Below are 19,722 nucleotides of genomic sequence, written 5' to 3'. Positions count from 1 at the left end.
TAGATTAAAAATGAAATCGGCCACCGCAGCATAAAAATATTGTTGCCCAGTCATCGAGAAAAACATATTGTCGTCCAGTAATGTAAGGTTTGCAAAATTTGAAACAAATTTATTGAACATTTGGTGATCAAATCGTTCATGTGTACTACAAGACCCTGCTTCCTAGAAACATTTACGAGTCCTCGTACTGATGATCAATCTCATCAAAATATCTCCTCTTGTAAAAGCTGTTGGATAACGTCTTCCATTGTTATAATGCCAACAGTCACTTCCTCTTCAGTCAAGCTTGGCATTCATATCAATTGCAAAAGTTCCGGTAATAGGTGTCATGGCAATGATGGCATCACTTGCGGTCTTCTCAGTAAGTTCAAGTGCTCCGGCAATAATTGTGTCTCATCATGCCTCAATTCTCCACCTTTTCCAGCCACACTGCCATTGCCATGCATATCTACTAGTGTTTTCAATTCCGCTCTGCAAAACAGAGCTACTAGTAACTTGCTAATTGGATACTTATGAGTTATGGCCAAACCGATATCGAGTACGTACAAATAGATTAATGTGTAAGCTCTCCAAACAGAAGAATTAGTGTCACCGAGATCAGGATTGCTACCCAAGTTATAACCAGACTATGCGGAAAAAGGGGAAGTGCCTACATTTCAGCATTGCAACTTAGAGCATCCGCACCTATAAATTGCATTTGCTCAAGCAAATGGTAGGGTCAGAAGCAAATTTTGCTTCAAGCAAATCGATTTCATATTTTGCTCAAGCAAATCGATTTTTTCACACACCTATTTACAATTTGCTTGAGCAATTCAATTTTGTCTTGTTGTGAAATAATTAATTTTTTTTACCAGATATATTTACAACCAATAATAATGTGCCACGTGTCATTATCGACTCGATATTATTCAAAATTTCCGATAAGGTTTTCGACTAATAGATAATTGACAGGTGTCGCTGTCACGTGTCATTGTCGCTAAAATAATTGGAGCAGATTTTCGACTAGTAGAGAATTGACACGTGTCACTGTCAGCAAAATAATTGGACCAAATTTCTGATAAGATTTTCGACCAATTTGCTATAAAAACGTCTAATATCACTCATTATAACTCATCCTTCAATCTAAACACTTAGCAACATTTCCTTGTTCATCACTCTGATGAATCCTTTCAACTTCCACAATTTTTTCAGACGGAGACAACGTCAACAAGAAGAGGATGACGATATGGAGCAATCATTCGTGAATCAGGTGGTCATGGCGGAAGCACAACACGATGATGAATCAACACGACCAAGCGGTTCACGTCGCGGTAAAAAACCGAATAATCCACGTCAAAGGCTATCTAGGGGACACAATCTCATGGAAGATTACTTCATCGAACGTCCAATTTTCGACGTTCAAGACTTTCGTCGGAGGTACAGGATGAGCAGAGACCGATTCAACATTATCATGACGGACCTCTGCAACCACGACATCTCTTCGCATCAAAGAGAAGACGCCACTGGTTTTCTAGGGCTACTTCCCCAACAAAAGATGACCGGGGCTCTACAAATGCTAGCGTACGGGTCAGCCGCAGATCAGTGTACTGAAATTACAAGGATGGGGGAATCGACTACCCTGAAATGTATGAAGGAGTTTTGCAGCCAAGTTGTTCATCTCTATGGTCCAAGATACCTCCGCAGTCCAACACCAGCAGACCTCACGCGACTACTAGCTAAAGCAGAACGCCGAGGTTTTCCAGGTATGATTGGAAGCATCGACTGCATGCATTGGGAGTGGAAGAACTGCCCAACCGCCTATCAAGGGGCATACTCGGGCCGAAAGGGTCGCCCAACGGTTATCTTAGAGGCAGTGGCCTCGTATGATACGTGGATATGGCACAGTTTTTTTGGCTGTCCTGGAGCTAAAAATGACATTAATGTGCTCCACCTATCGAATGTGTTCTCAAAGATCCTTGCCGGAAGAGGCCCAACTGTCGTCTACGAAGTCCACGGACAGAGGTACACCATAACTTATTATCTGGCTGACGGAATATATCCAAGGTACTCTACATTTGTCAAAACAATTTCTAATCCCCAGACGCCGCAAGATAAGCTCTTCGCAAAGAAACAAGAGGCATACCGGAAAGATGTGGAGAGGGCATTTGGCATCTTGCAATCTCGATGGGCAATTATACGTCATAGTTGTACATTGCACCACAAATCGGTAATGACTACCATCATGTTAGCTTGCATTATATTGCATAACATGATTGTTGAGAAAGAGTATGTGGATGATGAGGAAGAAGAAGAAGACTTGCAAAACCCATCGAGGGCTTTCCGGGTTTATGATGGGCCGGTGAATGCACAAGGGAATCGAGTTCTTTTTGAGCCAATCAGTAGAGATGGAGCTAATATACAACGGTTTCACGACCGTGTTGCCGATCTCGAATCCGCTTACATCCATCGAGATCTCCAGAAAGACTTGGTGAAACACATTTGGAGAGTGGAAACCGGTGAAATACTTTAAATATATTTTATTGTGTGTTTTCATGATGTTTGTGTTTAATTATTAAGCTTGTGTTTAATTTCAGTATGTGTTTTAATTTAATGTGTATTTCAATTTCAACTTAATAAATAAATTGCATTTTATTTCTCGAAAAATTTAAATTACATAAAATGACAAGCCAAGCCCAGATTTATTCTTCGTACAATACTATAACTACTATGGAAAAAGCACGCGATTTGGGTGATAACAATCCGAATATGTTTCATCAGTAGGTTGATCTTGACTAGCTTCTCCTTCATTAAGGATTGCTAGTTTCCTCTTGGTAAAATACATTTTCGAGATTGGGGTCATAGCCTCCAAATCCATTGTCATGATCCTTGTGTCATTCTTTTGTTTCTTCAATCGTAACTCTTCTTCCGCCCTTGCTTCTTTTCGCTTTTGAATGTCTATGTACTCCGCATAATAATTAAGCTCACTTTCATTATGGGCTAGCCTCTTGGTATGTCATGATGCTTGGTCACTTGCAATGGTATGCAAAACCTCCACCCGTTGCTCAATAGGAGTCTTACCCTGTTTCTTTTGGCACCTAGCTTCCTTTGCCGCCTTGGTTCCCATTGGTCTAGGTGAACTCGATGAAGCTGCCGTGTTGCTTTGAGGTGTCTCATTCAATTGGTCGTCATCTAAATTGATGGTTGGAGATGATTCAGTTGCGGAAGGAGTACCGTGGTAACTACTTGCATATGGAGATGGAGTAGTAGGTAGCACCGCAACGAAAGATGGATGATTTTTAACCACTTCCCAACATTTAAAGTGTGTAAACTTTTTCTTCTTGGCATTATAGTAACATGATTGAGCTTGTCGTTCCTGATGTAAAAAACTTATATTAGGTATTTATTTAATTACATAATTTAAATAAATTAGATAAAACAAATAATGTAACAAATTAGATATATTAAAACAAATAATGTAAACAATGCTACATATTTAAACAAATTAAATAAAACAAATAATGTAAACAAAATTAGATATATTAAAATAATTAAATATGTAAACAATGCTACATATTTAAACAAATTAGATATAAATTACATAATTTAATTCATATAATCAAATAAAAATTATAATATATGATAACACAATGTACTTACTTCGTCCATTAGCGAAGTGCCGCTAGCTATACGTTGTCGTGATGCCGCCAAACATTCGCCCCATTTTTGCATGAGTAGCTTGAACTTGTTGTAGTGAGAAGCGAGCGCGATTCGGGTCCTTGGCTCCTTCGGAGGTTTCTCACCCGGTGCTAGCACCCAATTTTGCATATAATCGCCATGAATTGTCTCCCACAATTTGTCCCTATTTTGTTTGTTACCGTCATATTCATCAATGTTATGACGGACAAAAGAAATGCACATTTGTAAATCTTCGGAAGGAAGCCAATGGGTGCCCATTGTTTTGGAAAAAAATGCTAAACGAAAAGAGAGAGGAGATGGAGGAAGATGTGAAATTTGTTGTGCACAAATTGGTGTGAGTTCATAACAAATTGAAGTAGTATTTATAGGCAATTTTTTGGGAGAATTTTGAAATTTTGGGGATTTTTTTACAATTTTTTGGGTTTATTTCCGTTATGATCAAATAGTAGTCGTTGCCAATTAATTCTGGCCGTTGGATCGAAATTTCTGATTCAAAATGGAAGGCCCAGATCAATTGGACCGTTGGCCAATCAGTGTGACACGTGGCAGCCATTCATTGCCTAACATAAAAAAAATTCGCCCGTGCGTGACATCACCCACGAGCGGTGGGCTCCGCCAGGCGATCGAGCAAACGCCGGAGCAAAATTTGCTCGAGCGATCGGACGAGCACCGCGGCTAGGTTGACTGGACGAGCAGCTCGCCTCCTCCTGCTCGCCGGTGCGAGCCTCCCCTTCTCCTGCTCGAGCTCCTCCGGCTGGTCCCTCCTCCTGCTCGAGCACGCCGGCATATTTGCTCGCCGGTGCGGATGCTCTTAGTAGGGTGCAAAGCAACAGGTGCTGCTTTCTCACAACTAGCAATATATTTTCGGCATGCTTGCGTTCTTCTGGAATGCGCAGTTTTCTTGCCAAGACTTCAAGATCGACGGTGCTGAGGGACATGAGGTCTAAGGTGAGCCCAGACATTAGCCCCGCGAACAAAACCAGAAGAAGGGGATGACGTAAATGAACATTACCCGAATGTCCAACTGTAATATATTTGACTAAAATTGTAGTTGACCAGTCCTCCTCCTCGCTATTTCCTTCCACTTGGAGTTGACTAGACATTTTGTATTTTGATAGGGTCGGGGGAGAAGCTGGTATTGAAAGTTCCCGATTTATTTCCTTCCACTTGTTCCAATCCGATTCCGGCGAGACCCGAATAGTATGGAACAAGCTTCATCATCATCTTCTTGTCCCAACCCGCAAACAGTTCATTCACCCTCTAATTGGGACCATGACGTGTTCCTCAGTTTTAGGGGAGAGACCCGCAACAGTTTCACGGACCATTTGTACTATGCGTTGAATAAGAAAGGAATTGACGCATTTAGAGATACTGAAAAGCTTCAGAGGGGGAAATCCATCTCGCCGGAGCTTCTGAAAGCAATCGAAGAGTCCAAGTTTGCGGTTGCAGTTCTTTCGCCTAACTATGCAACTTCAACTTGGTGTCTTGATGAGCTGGCTCATATTGTTCAATGCAAGAAGCTGAGGGGACTGGAACTTCTTCCGGTTTTTTACCATGTGGAGCCTTCTCAGATAAGGAAGCAGACCGGCAACTACGGCGAGGCCTTTGCTGAGCACGAGATAGATTTCAAGGACAATATCACCACGGTGGAGAATTGGAGGGAAGCTTTGAAGGAGGTAGCCAATCTTTCCGGATGGCATGTGACATGGGATAGGTAATTCTACCTCACTATTGGTCGATACTTCGATTCCAAGTAATTTTATTTATGTATTACTTTATATGCTGAAACAATAAGAGCATGCCTGTTTTACTTTTGGTTCTGAGGTAGAGAGTTGGTACATTTTGGCTGGGGTGATTTCATGTTGATTTTCTTTATGATTTCTACACTAGCAATGTTTTTCAATTGTGAGGCAGTTACTTCAGCTGTTAGATTTTCTTTGTTAAATCTTCTGTTTGACAATAATTATCTCATTGGGTTGGTTTCAGATGATTAATATGACCATCTTCTGTTCATTTTGTCATTGTTATACATGCAGGAGAGAATCAGAAGTTGTTCAAGAAATAGTTGATCAGATTCTATATATGCTTGACAATGTGTTATCTGTTCCTGAAAGAGAGTTAGCTGGAATGGATGCCCGTATAAAAGAATTAGAGGCTTGCCTGAATCTAGAGTCAAATGAGATATTTGCCGTAGGTATTTGGGGGATGGGGGGCATTGGTAAGACTACTCTCGCAAAAGAAGTCTACAAAGAGATTCACAACCGATTCCACACTAGCGGGTTTGTTTGCGATGTCAGATTGCGATCGCAAGTGGATTAGCAGAAATTTGTTGGTGAGTCTTTTTTTGGGGATAGTTATGTAGACACTGTTAAAAAGGAATTGAAATGGACCAGGTTATCAAAGAAAAAGGTGCTTCTTGTCCTAGACAATGTTGATGAATTAAAACAGATACTGAATTTAGTACCTGAGAGACCTGGAGGATTGTCCGGTGAAGAGAGCTTTGGGGGTCCAGGGAGTCGACTCATCGTAACAACTAGAGATAGAAGAACATTGACTGAGCTTGGGGTACTTGAACATAAAATATATGAGGTTGAAAAACTGAATGATGAGGAAGCTTCTCAGCTATTGTGTCCAATATTTTAAAAAACTCGCCTCAAGGCTCGCCTGAGGCTTAAAAAGCTCAACACTTAGTCGAAAACGCCTCGCCTTTCTGAAAAAGGTGTACATGCGCAAAAAGCGTTCCACTAAGGCACAAAAAGCGCAAAAAACGTGCACTAATGCGCAAAAAACAGGAGAGGAGCCGCATCACAGAACCCAAAAAGATCAAAACTTCATCATTCAATAAACTAAGAACACAAACACGTAGATCACGAAGTGGAGATGAGAATCTTTACCATGAACAACCCAATCGGTGGTCAGAGACGTCGGAAAACGCTGCAAATTCGCCGGAAGAAAACCCAGAACAGTCAGTGCTTCCCCTCTTCGATTCTCCCTTCTCCGGCGGCGGTAGGTCGAGGCATGACATGGGGAGGACGACAGAGAGGACGAGGTCACAACAGACTGGTGCGCTGGCCGGAGACAGCCTGACGGTGGCGGAATCATGTCGGGAAGTCGCGCGGTCGTTGGGTTGCAGAGGAATAAGGTCGGGACTCGGGAGCTCAGTCTGTTTTTAGGATAAAATGAAGCTTCTTGTTTTTCTTTCCAATATTAATCATAGCCAATTTACTGATCTAATGGCTAGGATTTAATTGATCAATTTCTACGGCTAAGATCGCACCGTAACTAATTCCCATTTTCCAAATACATTACTTATATTTCCAAACTTTATTATATTAACTCTGGAACCTAGAAAATTCTCCGAAAATTTCTACGTTCTCGTTGTAACGTATACTTTAATATCATGCTCTTCGATCAACAGATTCACTTAATCGAAACTCACAAATAATATTTTCGAGCATTTACTGAATTAATCACCGAGATTATAAAATAATCACCATGATTATAAAATAATCACCATACGATCTCAACTTAGCTCGTCAATAATTTCGGGGCTTACAGTAGATCAAGTTATGCTGGTAAACTTTTTGAATTGTATGGTTCTAGACTTTTGCTACTTTACTTAATATATGTATGCATGACAATTGTTGTGTTTTATAAGCTATTCTTCAAGTAATATGTATAAGAATAATAGTTACACTTAAATAAGTTTATTTATTATTTTTATGTTGCAAGGCTTACGCCTTTTACGCTTTACGCCTTAAGACTCTATACTCTCGGAAAAACGCCTTGAGGTACGCCTTAGCGTTTTAAAACACTGATTGTGTCAGAAAGCCTTCAAGAAGGTCAATCCCCCAAAGGAGTTTCTAGAGCTGTCCAAGAGCTTTCTGAAATATGCTTGTGGCCTTCCTTTACCTTTTGAAGTTCTAGGGTCACACTTGTCTGGGAGAAACACAGATATATGGTCAGAGGTACTGGACAGACTTGATGAAGATCTGGATAAAGACATTTTTAGCGTGCTTCAAATAAGTTTTGATGGCTTACAGGATACAGATAAAAATATATGTAACGACCCCAAAATTTCAAAGTCGTTAAACACCAAACAATCTCGATGAAATCGAAATCATTTAAAATGCCACAGCGGATCATCTCTGAGTTCAAAATACAACTCAGTCAAACCGATTATTACAACCAAATTATAATTCAACATTATAACAAATGGAAATGTATAATCCTCACAACAACCTCACAAGATAGTCACACAAAATCCTCACATAAGCTGGAGATAAATAACTTCAAGTCCTCTGAGTGGTCCGTCAATTCCCGCTAATCCACACCTGCGGAGTTATCCACTACACCATCGAATTGGTGCACCGGGATTGTAAACACAAACCCGGTAAGCTTTACAGCTCGTATGAGTAAAATGAAAATATATAACTCGCATATCAATATATACGAAAATTCACAAATCAAACAAATATAAATGCACTCATGAGTCAGTGGACGGCCCATCTGGTTGTCCCAAAGAAATATGAAATAAAACGCTCATGAGAAATTAAGTAACCCTTCTGGTTACCCAAATGCATTCATATTACGGGTACCAAGAACGCTGGTACACATCTGTTACCCCTCTCGTAATACACCGCCGACGTTGGATAGCCACCCGCTACCCAACATCCAAAACAATCTGAGTACCCATGAGCAGATAACCACCCGTTACCTCACATGCAGTACTAAGGCAGACAGACTAGAGCTCTAACTGTATCGTAACTTTCGCCCGGCCAAAGGCTAGGTTCCGACTTGCCAAACACGTACAATAATCTCACATCATATTGTACCAATCACGTCCGAAGACAAATCAACATTTTAACAATCTCAATGTTAAAAATCACGTACAATAATCTCACATCATATTGTACCAAAAATCATGTCCGAAGACAAATCAACATTTTAACAATCTCAATGTTAAAATCACGTACAATAATCTCACATCATATTGTACCAAAAATCATGTCGGAAGACAAATCAACATTTTAACAAACTCAATGTTAAAATCACGTACAATAATCTCACATCATATTGTACAAATCAAAATCACATGCTCGATATTTAAATCTCGTCATCGAAATGACATAAATCACGATAAAATCATAACAGTATATTATATAGCAAACTATATATATATGTACATATTTACCATTTATACAATATATATATAATCCATTATATCGTATACATGTCATATTTCATAAACACGTCCGAAGACAAAAACTCGTCCGAAGACAAAACTCGTCCGAAGACAAAACATTTTAACAAACTCATGTTAAAACCACGTACAATAATCACACCTCATATTGTACAAAAATCACATCACATGCTCAACATTTAATTCTCGTCATTCGAAATGACCAATTCCAATGAATTCATAACAGTATATAATATAGCAAACTATATATATATGTACTTATTACCATTTATACGATATATACGTAATCCACTATATTGTATACGTGTCGTAATTCAATATTAAAAACTCTTGCAAAAATCTTGGAATCACCGCAAGGGTAGATTCGTAAATAACTGAGATTTTACTCACCTTCTTTCCTGCGTGCAACTTCCACGACCCTGAAAGTAATTTCCTCACTCGTTTCGTCAGTCACCTAATAGCACGATAAATGCTTAGAAAATGATACTTAAAATATCAGGTGACGAGTTCAGCACAGCTAAATGTTGTTCATAAAACATTGTTCACGGAACACTGTTCATGTTTACTAATCACTGTTCATAGTTACTGTTTTTACCAAAACACTGTTCAAAGTTACTGTTTTACCATGACACTGTTCACATTTACTGTTACAGATCACTATTCACAGTTACTGTTACAGATCACTATTCATGCGGAGTTACTATTCACAGTTACTATTCATTCGGCGTTACTGTTCACCGACCGCCACCAATCATCACCAAATTTCACCACCACAACCTAAACAACATTTCCAACAACTTCCTAGTTGACACCAAGGTCTAAATCCGAGTCTAAATAGTCCAAACAACGAAGAACATGAAATCGGCACTATTCACAAACCTTAGAAATTGAAATTTTGATTCGGGTACTTACACTTCGATTTGGCTCGATTCCTTTTGTGGGAATGTTGCTGGGACTGAGACAAGCAAAACCCCCCAAGAATCTTGAGCCATGGTGGCCGGAGGAGGCAGCGCCGCCACAGCAGTAACTTCCGGCGGTTGCTACACCGTGTGTGGTTGTCGCCGGAGTGCAAGGCGTAGCCCAAAAGATGGAGCTCGTCGAGCCCGTCAGTTTTATAGGTGGCACGACACGAGGCGACGTCGGATGGTGGAGAAATCGGCCGGAGAAGGTTTTTGGGTCGGGTGAACAGTACCCGAGCTCGGGTGAACAGTACCCCGATCTGATTTTTAGAAAAAATCTGATTTTCTGATTTTTAATCTCCTCTCCTTCCTTTTATACTATTTCCAAAATCGGAAACGAACTTCCGACATTAATAACTTTTGCATCCGACGTCCGATTCGAACGCATGACGTGTCCACGAATTCGTATCGATGAGCTCTACGACTTTCGTGAAGGAAGTTTTTTGCAACCGAGCGACGGAATAAAAGTCGATCTATACGTTGCGGTAACGTTACGTTTTCTAATTAAACGATCCGAAAACGTTTCCGTTTTTTGTTTTGAAATGTCGCAAACCTCCAATTGTCGTCTTGAATTAATTTCACAAGTTTAACACTTAAAAAATACTCGACATTTAGTTTCTAAAAATTCGGGTTATTACATTCTACCCCCCTTAAAAGGAATTTCGTCCCGAAATTCAAGTTCACTCAATAAACAACTGTGGGTATCCCGTCTTCATATCCGACCCTAGCTTCCATGATGCATCACCTTCATCATGATGGCTCTACAATACATTGACTAGCTCCACTTCCTTCCTCCAAAGCTTCTTTGTGGATCTATTCAAAATACAAACCGGCTCAAAACAAAAGTGGTATTTTCCTTCATCTCAATGGTGTTATGATCGATCACATATGCGACACATCAGGATCATACTTCCTCAACATGGAAATGTAGAAGACGTTGTGAACGTCCGACATACTAGTAGGCAAGGCTAGTTTTTCCACCTTCTCGAGAATCTCAAAGGCCCAACATACCTTGGCCAACTTTTCTTTCTTGTCAAATCTCACTACACCCAACTTTGGCCCAACAGATAGGTGATCGACATGGTCTACCTTAAGTGCCTCATAGGGTACCATGCCGATGCTGGAAGGGTAACTGTCGTTGTAGGCGAACTCAATCAATCTCAAATGATTTCACAGCTACCTTAAAATCCAGCATACAAGCTCTCAACCTATCTTTCGTTACCTCAAACTTCCTCCATCAGACAATCTGTCACATGTCCTAACAATAATAGTCGAATGTGAGCTACTCAAAATATAATCATCCTCCCGAAACATAATGATGTTTTCAGCATGGAGGCGTCGACGCCCTCTTTTGTCTAATTCACCACTCTCTTGCGATTTGACAGACTATCCTCACGTCATGAGTTAGCTCCTACCACTAAGCATGGTCAAAACTCTCAACATCTAACATGAGTCAAATCAATGATTAACACATGCCTACTACTTTCATCACACATAGTGGTTTTCAAATAAACGTGCTTTATCACGACAATACCTTCATGACTTCACCACAATGCATCGCTAGAATAACGAACCTACCATTCCTTCCAATCAACAAAATAATCTCCTTTCATGATCATCTTATTATAACCATAAAAAGTTGTCGTGCATGATACCCACTCAAGTACCATATTTGTATCGGCAACACGATAAAGAAATCTTAACTCATTGAGTTCACAACCACCACAGAACACCACCTTGGATTAAAAATTACTCTAAAAAAAAATTCACCAGAGAATCGACTAATATACGCACAAGGCAGTAGAGAACCTCTACCGCCACCACAAGAGTGACGCATCACGCATCCCATCACACTCACCAAAACTTACCGTCGAAAATTAATTACAGCTTCCTGCTTCCATGAGTGGTATGCCACAATTTGGGGTTCAAACAAAGAATGTATTTATCTCCCAACGGTGGAACATGAAAAATTAGGTGAACTTTACAGCGCAAAATCCAACACGACCACAACCGAGATATACTTTACCCCTAGTTCATACATGCCTCAAATGCATGACATACGGTCCCACACAAATGCCCCAGTGCATCATCTATGATATTGGTTCCTCCCACCGTTGTAGTACTAATAAGTTTAGTAATTACTTCAACAGAACCCGATATTAGGTCCACCATCTCCTCAAAACTAACCCAAAATGATCGCTATACCACCACTCTAAACAGTTGTTTCTTTACTTTCATTAAGAACCCTCATGGCCAACGCATTCGGCCAAAATAACTTCTCTGCAAGCAGTAATATAATTGATTACTCTTTATCGTAAAATTTATCCCTTGTTGAACACTTCAGTCAACTTCGCCTTATCCAACAATAAACAATCTGATGCATAGAGGGAAAAAAACTCTAAGTCTCCAACACTAACACCACTTGCACTTGAAAAGAAGATTTAGTCCTCAACCATTTCTTTACCAGTTAGAAGGTACTTGTCACGACCAATTCGTTAAAACACCACTAAGCTAAGGTCATCTCATACCTTACCTTCAATAGAGTTACTTCACCGCCATTGCGTCTCATTTGGACCTGTGGCATTGTGAAGTTCCAATCCCCAACACCAAAATAATTTAATCCTGAAAGATTAGCGTTCTCATTTAAATGCTCATCTAGCAAATAATTAATTCATATTGTCACATTGAGATTTCTCCATCACCTTATATTTCTTGCTCACCCAAGAACAATTCGTAACATCAATTGTCTATAGCCGAACCAAAACAAGTTAGGAATGTCACGTCGACAAAATGTGAATCTCAATTCAATAATTGTATTACCACTTTATGGACGTATCATACGCCCTACCACTCTGTTACCAATAGCGTTAGAGATGCTAGTCACGAAAATTTTCGTTAACCACCTTCAACCTATGGTCTACACATCTCTTACCTGAACATAATATCTCAACCTTGTTAGGCTTCAACTTAGATTAGTTGCATAACTAAAATCTAGTCCTCAACATTTAAACACTGAACATCCCTCAATATAGGGTCAACGCTCTCTATCAAGACTCCTTGATAGTTCTCTGCCCTGATAGGAAACTATATACTCAAACCTGTTAGCATTCCAGTATCTGGATCGCATGTCAAACTCAAAGAGTATTGTAGCATCTCTAAGCTGATCGCACCAGTCATTAAGTCTTTGAATTCATTTGCCCCATCCATACGGCGTCTTCGTTATAGGGGCTATAACACAGTATCTTCTGAAACGTATCGCTTTACTCTGATATCACAACGATGTCTGTGATAGCTACTTCAGATCCACATATTCGACATATGCCATGACTCAAGCTCTCATGGCATTATCCGCCTCGAGTCAATGATACGAAACTCTAGTTTCCTGGGTCTACGAAGGAACCCACCATGTCAAAACAATCAATCACCGCGTACTGCGGACTCAACCAATCAATTCCTATGATCACATCATAGGTGTGATCCGGAATCACGATCAAATAAGCAGAGAACTCTCAACTTCCAATCACAATAGGACAAGCCTTTCATTGTCTCCAATTCGAGGAACACTCCAAATGCGAAGTGACACATAAAGAGTTTCTCATAGATGTAGGAGTCAATCCTACCATCTCCTCTACCGAACTATCACTAATAAGTGTCGATATCATCTTCTTCTCTTTCTCAGGGTACTCAATCATCTCAAAGTAGATTATGATGCCCTCGATCCAGTGGTCCACTACCATATGATCCAGGCCTCTATGAAATACGACGTTGACAGACGATTAAAGTCCTTGATCAACTTAACACACGACTATCGTTGTCTCTAACGACAGCAGCAGGGTCAACCTGTTCTACCCGTGGAGCAGCCTCCTCGTAAAGGTTCTCCACATTGCGGACTCAGCCTACAACCCTACCTCGGCCGCGACCTCTCGTCTGTCCTCGGCCCTGTTCACGGCCCTTTTTCCAAATTCATCACCATCCAACAATTAACACTCAGTCATACATGTGAAGTCTCGAATTCGACAAAATAGATCCAACCAATATCAATCATGAAATTTCAGAAGAAGGTGAATCATCGGAGTATCGTCACGATACTCTCTACAAGACCAAACCATAAGGTATGGCTCCTAACACTCTCGCGTACCCGACGACATATCAATACCGAGGAGCATGTGATGGGTGCCCGCCTGCAGTCGGATCATCGCTCCCGGATGATATTGATAATCGCCAAATACACACTTAGGCTCTGATACCAACTGTAACGACCCCAAAATTTCAAAGTCGTTAAACACCAAACAATCTCGATGAAATCGAAATCATTTAAAATGCCACAGCGGATCATCTCTGAGTTCAAAATACAACTCAGTCAAACCGATTATTACAACCAAATTATAATTCAACATTATAACAAATGGAAATGTATAATCCTCACAACAACCTCACAAGATAGTCACACAAAATCCTCACATAAGCTGGAGATAAATAACTTCAAGTCCTCTGAGTGGTCCGTCAATTCCCGCTAATCCACACCTGCGGAGTTATCCACTACACCATCGAATTGGTGCACCGGGATTGTAAACACAAACCCGGTAAGCTTTACAGCTCGTATGAGTAAAATGAAAATATATAACTCGCATATCAATATATACGAAAATTCACAAATCAAACAAATATAAATGCACTCATGAGTCAGTGGACGGCCCATCTGGTTGTCCCAAAGAAATATGAAATAAAACGCTCATGAGAAATTAAGTAACCCTTCTGGTTACCCAAATGCATTCATATTACGGGTACCAAGAACGCTGGTACACATCTGTTACCCCTCTCGTAATACACCGCCGACGTTGGATAGCCACCCGCTACCCAACATCCAAAACAATCTGAGTACCCATGAGCAGATAACCACCCGTTACCTCACATGCAGTACTAAGGCAGACAGACTAGAGCTCTAACTGTATCGTAACTTTCGCCCGGCCAAAGGCTAGGTTCCGACTTGCCAAACACGTACAATAATCTCACATCATATTGTACCAATCACGTCCGAAGACAAATCAACATTTTAACAATCTCAATGTTAAAAATCACGTACAATAATCTCACATCATATTGTACCAAAAATCATGTCCGAAGACAAATCAACATTTTAACAATCTCAATGTTAAAATCACGTACAATAATCTCACATCATATTGTACCAAAAATCATGTCGGAAGACAAATCAACATTTTAACAAACTCAATGTTAAAATCACGTACAATAATCTCACATCATATTGTACAAATCAAAATCACATGCTCGATATTTAAATCTCGTCATCGAAATGACATAAATCACGATACAATCATAACAGTATATTATATAGCAAACTATATATATATGTACATATTTACCATTTATACAATATATATATAATCCATTATATCGTATACATGTCATATTTCATAAACACGTCCGAAGACAAAAACTCGTCCGAAGACAAAACTCGTCCGAAGACAAAACATTTTAACAAACTCATGTTAAAACCACGTACAATAATCACACCTCATATTGTACAAAAATCACATCACATGCTCAACATTTAATTCTCGTCATTCGAAATGACCAATTCCAATGAATTCATAACAGTATATAATATAGCAAACTATATATATATGTACTTATTACCATTTATACGATATATACGTAATCCACTATATTGTATACGTGTCGTAATTCAATATTAAAAACTCTTGCAAAAATCTTGGAATCACCGCAAGGGTAGATTCGTAAATAACTGAGATTTTACTCACCTTCTTTCCTGCGTGCAACTTCCACGACCCTGAAAGTAATTTCCTCACTCGTTTCGTCAGTCACCTAATAGCACGATAAATGCTTAGAAAATGATACTTAAAATATCAGGTGACGAGTTCAGCACAGCTAAATGTTGTTCATAAAACATTGTTCACGGAACACTGTTCATGTTTACTAATCACTGTTCATAGTTACTGTTTTTACCAAAACACTGTTCAAAGTTACTGTTTTACCATGACACTGTTCACATTCACTGTTACAGATCACTATTCACAGTTACTGTTACAGATCACTATTCATGCGGAGTTACTATTCACAGTTACTATTCATTCGGCGTTACTGTTCACCGACCGCCACCAATCATCACCAAATTTCACCACCACAACCTAAACAACATTTCCAACAACTTCCTAGTTGACACCAAGGTCTAAATCCGAGTCTAAACAGTCCAAACAACGAAGAACATGAAATCGGCACTATTCACAAACCCTAGAAATTGAAATTTTGATTCGGGTACTTACACTTCGATTTGGCTCGATTCCTTTTGTGGGAATGTTGCTGGGACTGAGACAAGCAAAACCCCCCAAGAATCTTGAGTCATGGTGGCCGGAGGAGGCGGCGCCGCCACAGCAGTAACTTCCGGCGGTTGCTACACCGTGTGTGGTTGTCGCCGGAGTGCAAGGCGTAGCCCAAAAGATGGAGCTCGTCGAGCCCGTCAGTTTGATAGGTGGCACGACACGAGGCGACGTCGGATGGTGGAGAAATCGGCCGGAGAAGGTTTTTGGGTCGGGTGAACAGTACCCCGATCTGATTTTTAGAAAAAATCTGATTTTCTGATTTTTAATCTCCTCTCCTTTCTTTTATACTATTTCCAAAATCGGAAACGAACTTCCGACGTTAATAACTTTTGCATCCGACGTCCGATTCGAACGCCTGACGTGTCCACGAATTCGTATCGATGAGCTCTACGACTTTCGTGAAGGAAGTTTTTTGCAACCGAGCGACGGAATAAAAGTCGATCTATACGTTGCGGTAACGTTACGTTTTCTAATTAAACGATCCGAGAACGTTTCCGTTTTTGTTTTGAAATGTCGCAAACCTCCAATTGTCGTCTTGAATTAATTTCACAAGTTTAACACTTAAAAAATACTCGACATTTAGTTTCTAAAAATTCGGGTTATTACAATATATTTCTAGACATTGCTTGCTTCTTCAATGGCAAGGAAAAGGCTCGTGTAAGAAAGATACTAAAAGGTTGTGGCTTTACTTCCGGATTAGGAATAGAAAACCTGGTTGAAAAATCTCTGATTAAAATTCAAAGGGGTAAACTGTGGATGCATGATTTACTAAGGTGTTTGGGCTGGCATATTGTTCGTGGGGAATCGCCGAATCTCCCGGGAAAACGTAGCAGGTTGTGGCTTGATGATGATAAAGGCAGAAGTTCGTGGTTTTTTGAGGATGCTCGTAACGTGCTTATGGACAATACGGTAAGAAATGAAGTTTTAATTTGTTTGGAAATAAGAAATGAAGTAGCTTCGTTCCAAAAACAAACCAAAAAAACAGTACTACATGTAATACACACGCCCATGCGGTCACACACTCACACAGACAAATACACATATTTTTACGTCTAATACAACGCTTCTTAAAGTGGTGCTATTAATCTTTGTCCGAAAAAAAGGGTTTTATTATTTATCAATTCATACAGAGTCTAGGATGCATGTGGATCAAACAGATAATTTACACAGACATGCATATTACCACATTTTCATGTGCAATACAACGAATCTTAGTCATACTGTATTGCTGATTGATACAGGTTCTACCACTCATGCTACCCCATTATAATTGCTTCTCGATCACATGCTATTTTACGTTTTTCATATAGGGAACAACTGCTGTTGAAGGCCTATTCTTAAGCTTACCTGAAAAAGAAGAAATCCCTTTGAACTCTGATCCGTTATTTGGTTTTTGGAGAAGAAACTCTGACCCATTCTTAAGTATGAGCAAACTGAGATTGTTGAAGATTTGCAATGTAAACTTTCTGAATGTGCGCTTGTCAAATCCGTGTGAAAACTTGCGGCTTTCGGAATGGCATGAATGTCCTTTAAAATCTCTGTCATCTTGGTTAGTATTGGGACAGCTGGTTGAACTCAGGATACCAAATAGCCACATTAGAACATTATGGGATGGATCGGTAAGATTATAACCAACATTCTCTACTACTGTAGTTGCACACACTGACGCACATCAAAATCGTTCATTCTGTTAGGCTTAACAACAATGTAGTTGCACTATTTGATAAGTGCTTTAATCGGATCCCTAACCTTGTTGTGGGCAACAGAGAATGACCACATTTTTCTTAACATGTGTATAATATATCAATCTTGAAGGTGATTGAGCATAACTCCTTTGATTGGTTACACTTTCCTTTAGAATTAAGGAGAATTAATACTCTGTTCTATGTTTTCCTGATTTGTAGCAGGTCAAGCTGAACATGCTAGTACGCATGGATCTTTCCAACTGCCGATATTTAACCATGACCCCAGACTTGAGTGTGGCCCCAAATCTTGAAACATTGATCCTTGAAGGTTGTACAGAGTTATCAAAGGTTCACCGTTCCATTATGGAACTCCGACGTCTGGATTTATTGAATTTGAAAGGCTGCGTGAGTCTTAAGGAGCTTCCGGATGTAATCAACCTTCCGTCTCTCCAAACCTTTATTCTTTCAGGATGTACAAACCTCGGAAAGTTTCCTCGTATTGTGGATCACATGGATACCTTATCAGAACTCTATTTAGATGGCACGGCTATTCAAGACCTGGATTTATCATTTGGGTATTTAAGAGGCCTTGTTTTACTAAATCTAAGCGGTTGCAAGAACCTTCGGGGACTTCCATTTTCCGTCGGTTTGATGCGATCGCTGAAGTATCTGTATTTGTCATTGTGCTCGAGGTTGGAAACACTGCCAGAACAGATATACTATATGAGCCGGTTGGAGGAGCTGGATGCGTGTGAAACTGCTATAAAAGAATTCCCCGAAGACATTTTTCTTGGGTCACAGAATCTCAAACTTTTGTGTTTCCATGGATGCTCTGAACTACGCTTGCGGAGACATGCACCATGGGGGCGGGCGCCATTTTTGACAACACTAAATCTAGGAGGGTGCAATTTAGCAGAAGGAGACATCCCTGATGAAATTGACATTTTATACTTGCTGCAGATTTTGGATTTGAGTGAAAACAATTTTCTGAGCATACCAAGAAGCGTCTGTCAACTTCCTGAGCTTCGAGAAATTTCTGTGCGTGGTTGTGCCAAGCTACAGTCGTTGCCGAGTATTGATCCACCTTCTATAAAGTATGTGGATATAAGGGGTTGTACAGCGCTGGGAAATAATTATTCCGACCGCTGGAGGATATTGCCTGACGGTTTGCGCATCAGAAACTGTCCAAGATGGGATGATCGGCATCCTCCATCAGGTGTGGAGTTCCATCAATTTCATCGAAGTCTTCCCTAGGACCAAGTCCCACATCATGATTTGCCGCATGTACATGACTACATCAGCATTCAGTTATTGGAAATGTTATTTACATCTTTTAATTTGCAAGGCCTTTTCATTTCTCTTCCCTGTCAATTTTAGTCTCCCGTGCCTTGTTTGTCATTGCTGCCAGAATTGCAAGGTTCAGTAAATTAGAGCATAAGCAGATGAGACGTATATGTTTATATACATTAATGCGGAGTACATGGTTAATATGGTATTAAGTGGTCAATATTTTGAACAATGACTAGAAAATTGTCAAGTTGACCATACATACAACTATGCAAGTACGAAACACTACGTTTAGTTTGTGATTTAAACTATTTACCTTTTCTTAGTTAACAAAAATTGAGACACTCTAGAATTTGGATGGTTAAAATTCATAGTAGATAAGCGTGTATTTTGCACAACTTATAAAGATTGTGCCGTGTATTTACACAGAATATACAAGAATTTCAGAATTTACATGAGAAAAAAAATGGTAGGTCAGATTTCGTTATTCTAACGGCGCCGTCGGTGGTGTTTCTTGCTCAATTGTTACCGCCAAAAATAAATCTAGTTCA

General features: G+C 39.9%; 2 protein-coding genes, 1 long non-coding RNA gene and 1 pseudogene across 6 annotated transcripts; 2 read left to right on the top strand and 2 right to left on the bottom strand.

The window, feature by feature from the left end:
* Positions 1-276: 276 nt before the first annotated feature.
* On the bottom strand, positions 277-4,778 carry LOC126801132 (DUF21 domain-containing protein At2g14520-like; annotated as a pseudogene).
* A 45-nt stretch (positions 4,779-4,823) lies between these two features.
* Positions 4,824-5,999, top strand: LOC126784392 (disease resistance protein RPV1-like). Its single transcript, XM_050509860.1, has 2 exons — positions 4,824-5,389; positions 5,712-5,999. The coding sequence occupies exons 1-2, from the start codon at positions 4,878-4,880 to the stop codon at positions 5,992-5,994; spliced, it is 795 nt and encodes a 264-aa protein (XP_050365817.1). The 5' UTR covers positions 4,824-4,877; the 3' UTR covers positions 5,995-5,999.
* Positions 6,000-7,778: 1,779 nt separating this feature from the next.
* LOC126784434 (uncharacterized) lies at positions 7,779-16,418 on the bottom strand. Of its 4 annotated transcripts, none has more exons than XR_007670928.1 (3): positions 16,143-16,418; positions 15,621-15,684; positions 7,779-8,024 (listed from the first exon to the last, which is right to left on the bottom strand). It is a non-coding gene; the product is annotated as an uncharacterized LOC126784434 (long non-coding RNA). The 4 variants fall into 4 exon arrangements; XR_007670927.1 differs by lacking the exon at positions 15,621-15,684 and adding an exon at positions 9,269-9,332; XR_007670930.1 differs by lacking the exons at positions 15,621-15,684; positions 16,143-16,418 and adding exons at positions 9,269-9,332; positions 9,791-10,076.
* Positions 16,419-16,806: 388 nt separating this feature from the next.
* Positions 16,807-19,361, top strand: LOC126784320 (disease resistance protein RPP2B-like). Its single transcript, XM_050509793.1, has 3 exons — positions 16,807-17,108; positions 17,510-17,818; positions 18,104-19,361. The coding sequence occupies exons 1-3, from the start codon at positions 16,956-16,958 to the stop codon at positions 19,136-19,138; spliced, it is 1,497 nt and encodes a 498-aa protein (XP_050365750.1). The 5' UTR covers positions 16,807-16,955; the 3' UTR covers positions 19,139-19,361.
* Positions 19,362-19,722: the final 361 nt, after the last annotated feature.

Source organism: Argentina anserina, chromosome 1 (genome assembly GCF_933775445.1).
Source record: "Argentina anserina chromosome 1, drPotAnse1.1, whole genome shotgun sequence".
Classification (NCBI taxonomy): Eukaryota; Viridiplantae; Streptophyta; class Magnoliopsida; order Rosales; family Rosaceae; genus Argentina; species Argentina anserina.
The sequence above is the reverse complement of the archived record's forward strand: the minus strand, read 5'-3'. Positions and strand labels throughout refer to the sequence as shown.

Excerpts from the sequence above, each read along its gene's own strand:
- LOC126784392 (XM_050509860.1), top strand. The coding sequence starts at position 4,878 with ATGGAACAAGCTTCATCATCATCTTCTTGTCCCAACCCGCAAACAGTT. Across the intron at positions 5,390-5,711 it reads TGGCATGTGACATGGGATAG|GAGAGAATCAGAAGTTGTTC; the intron begins GTAATTCTACCT and ends TTATACATGCAG.
- LOC126784320 (XM_050509793.1), top strand. The coding sequence starts at position 16,956 with ATGCATGATTTACTAAGGTGTTTGGGCTGGCATATTGTTCGTGGGGAA. Across the intron at positions 17,109-17,509 it reads ACGTGCTTATGGACAATACG|GGAACAACTGCTGTTGAAGG; the intron begins GTAAGAAATGAA and ends TTTTTCATATAG. Across the intron at positions 17,819-18,103 it reads GAACATTATGGGATGGATCG|CAGGTCAAGCTGAACATGCT; the intron begins GTAAGATTATAA and ends CCTGATTTGTAG.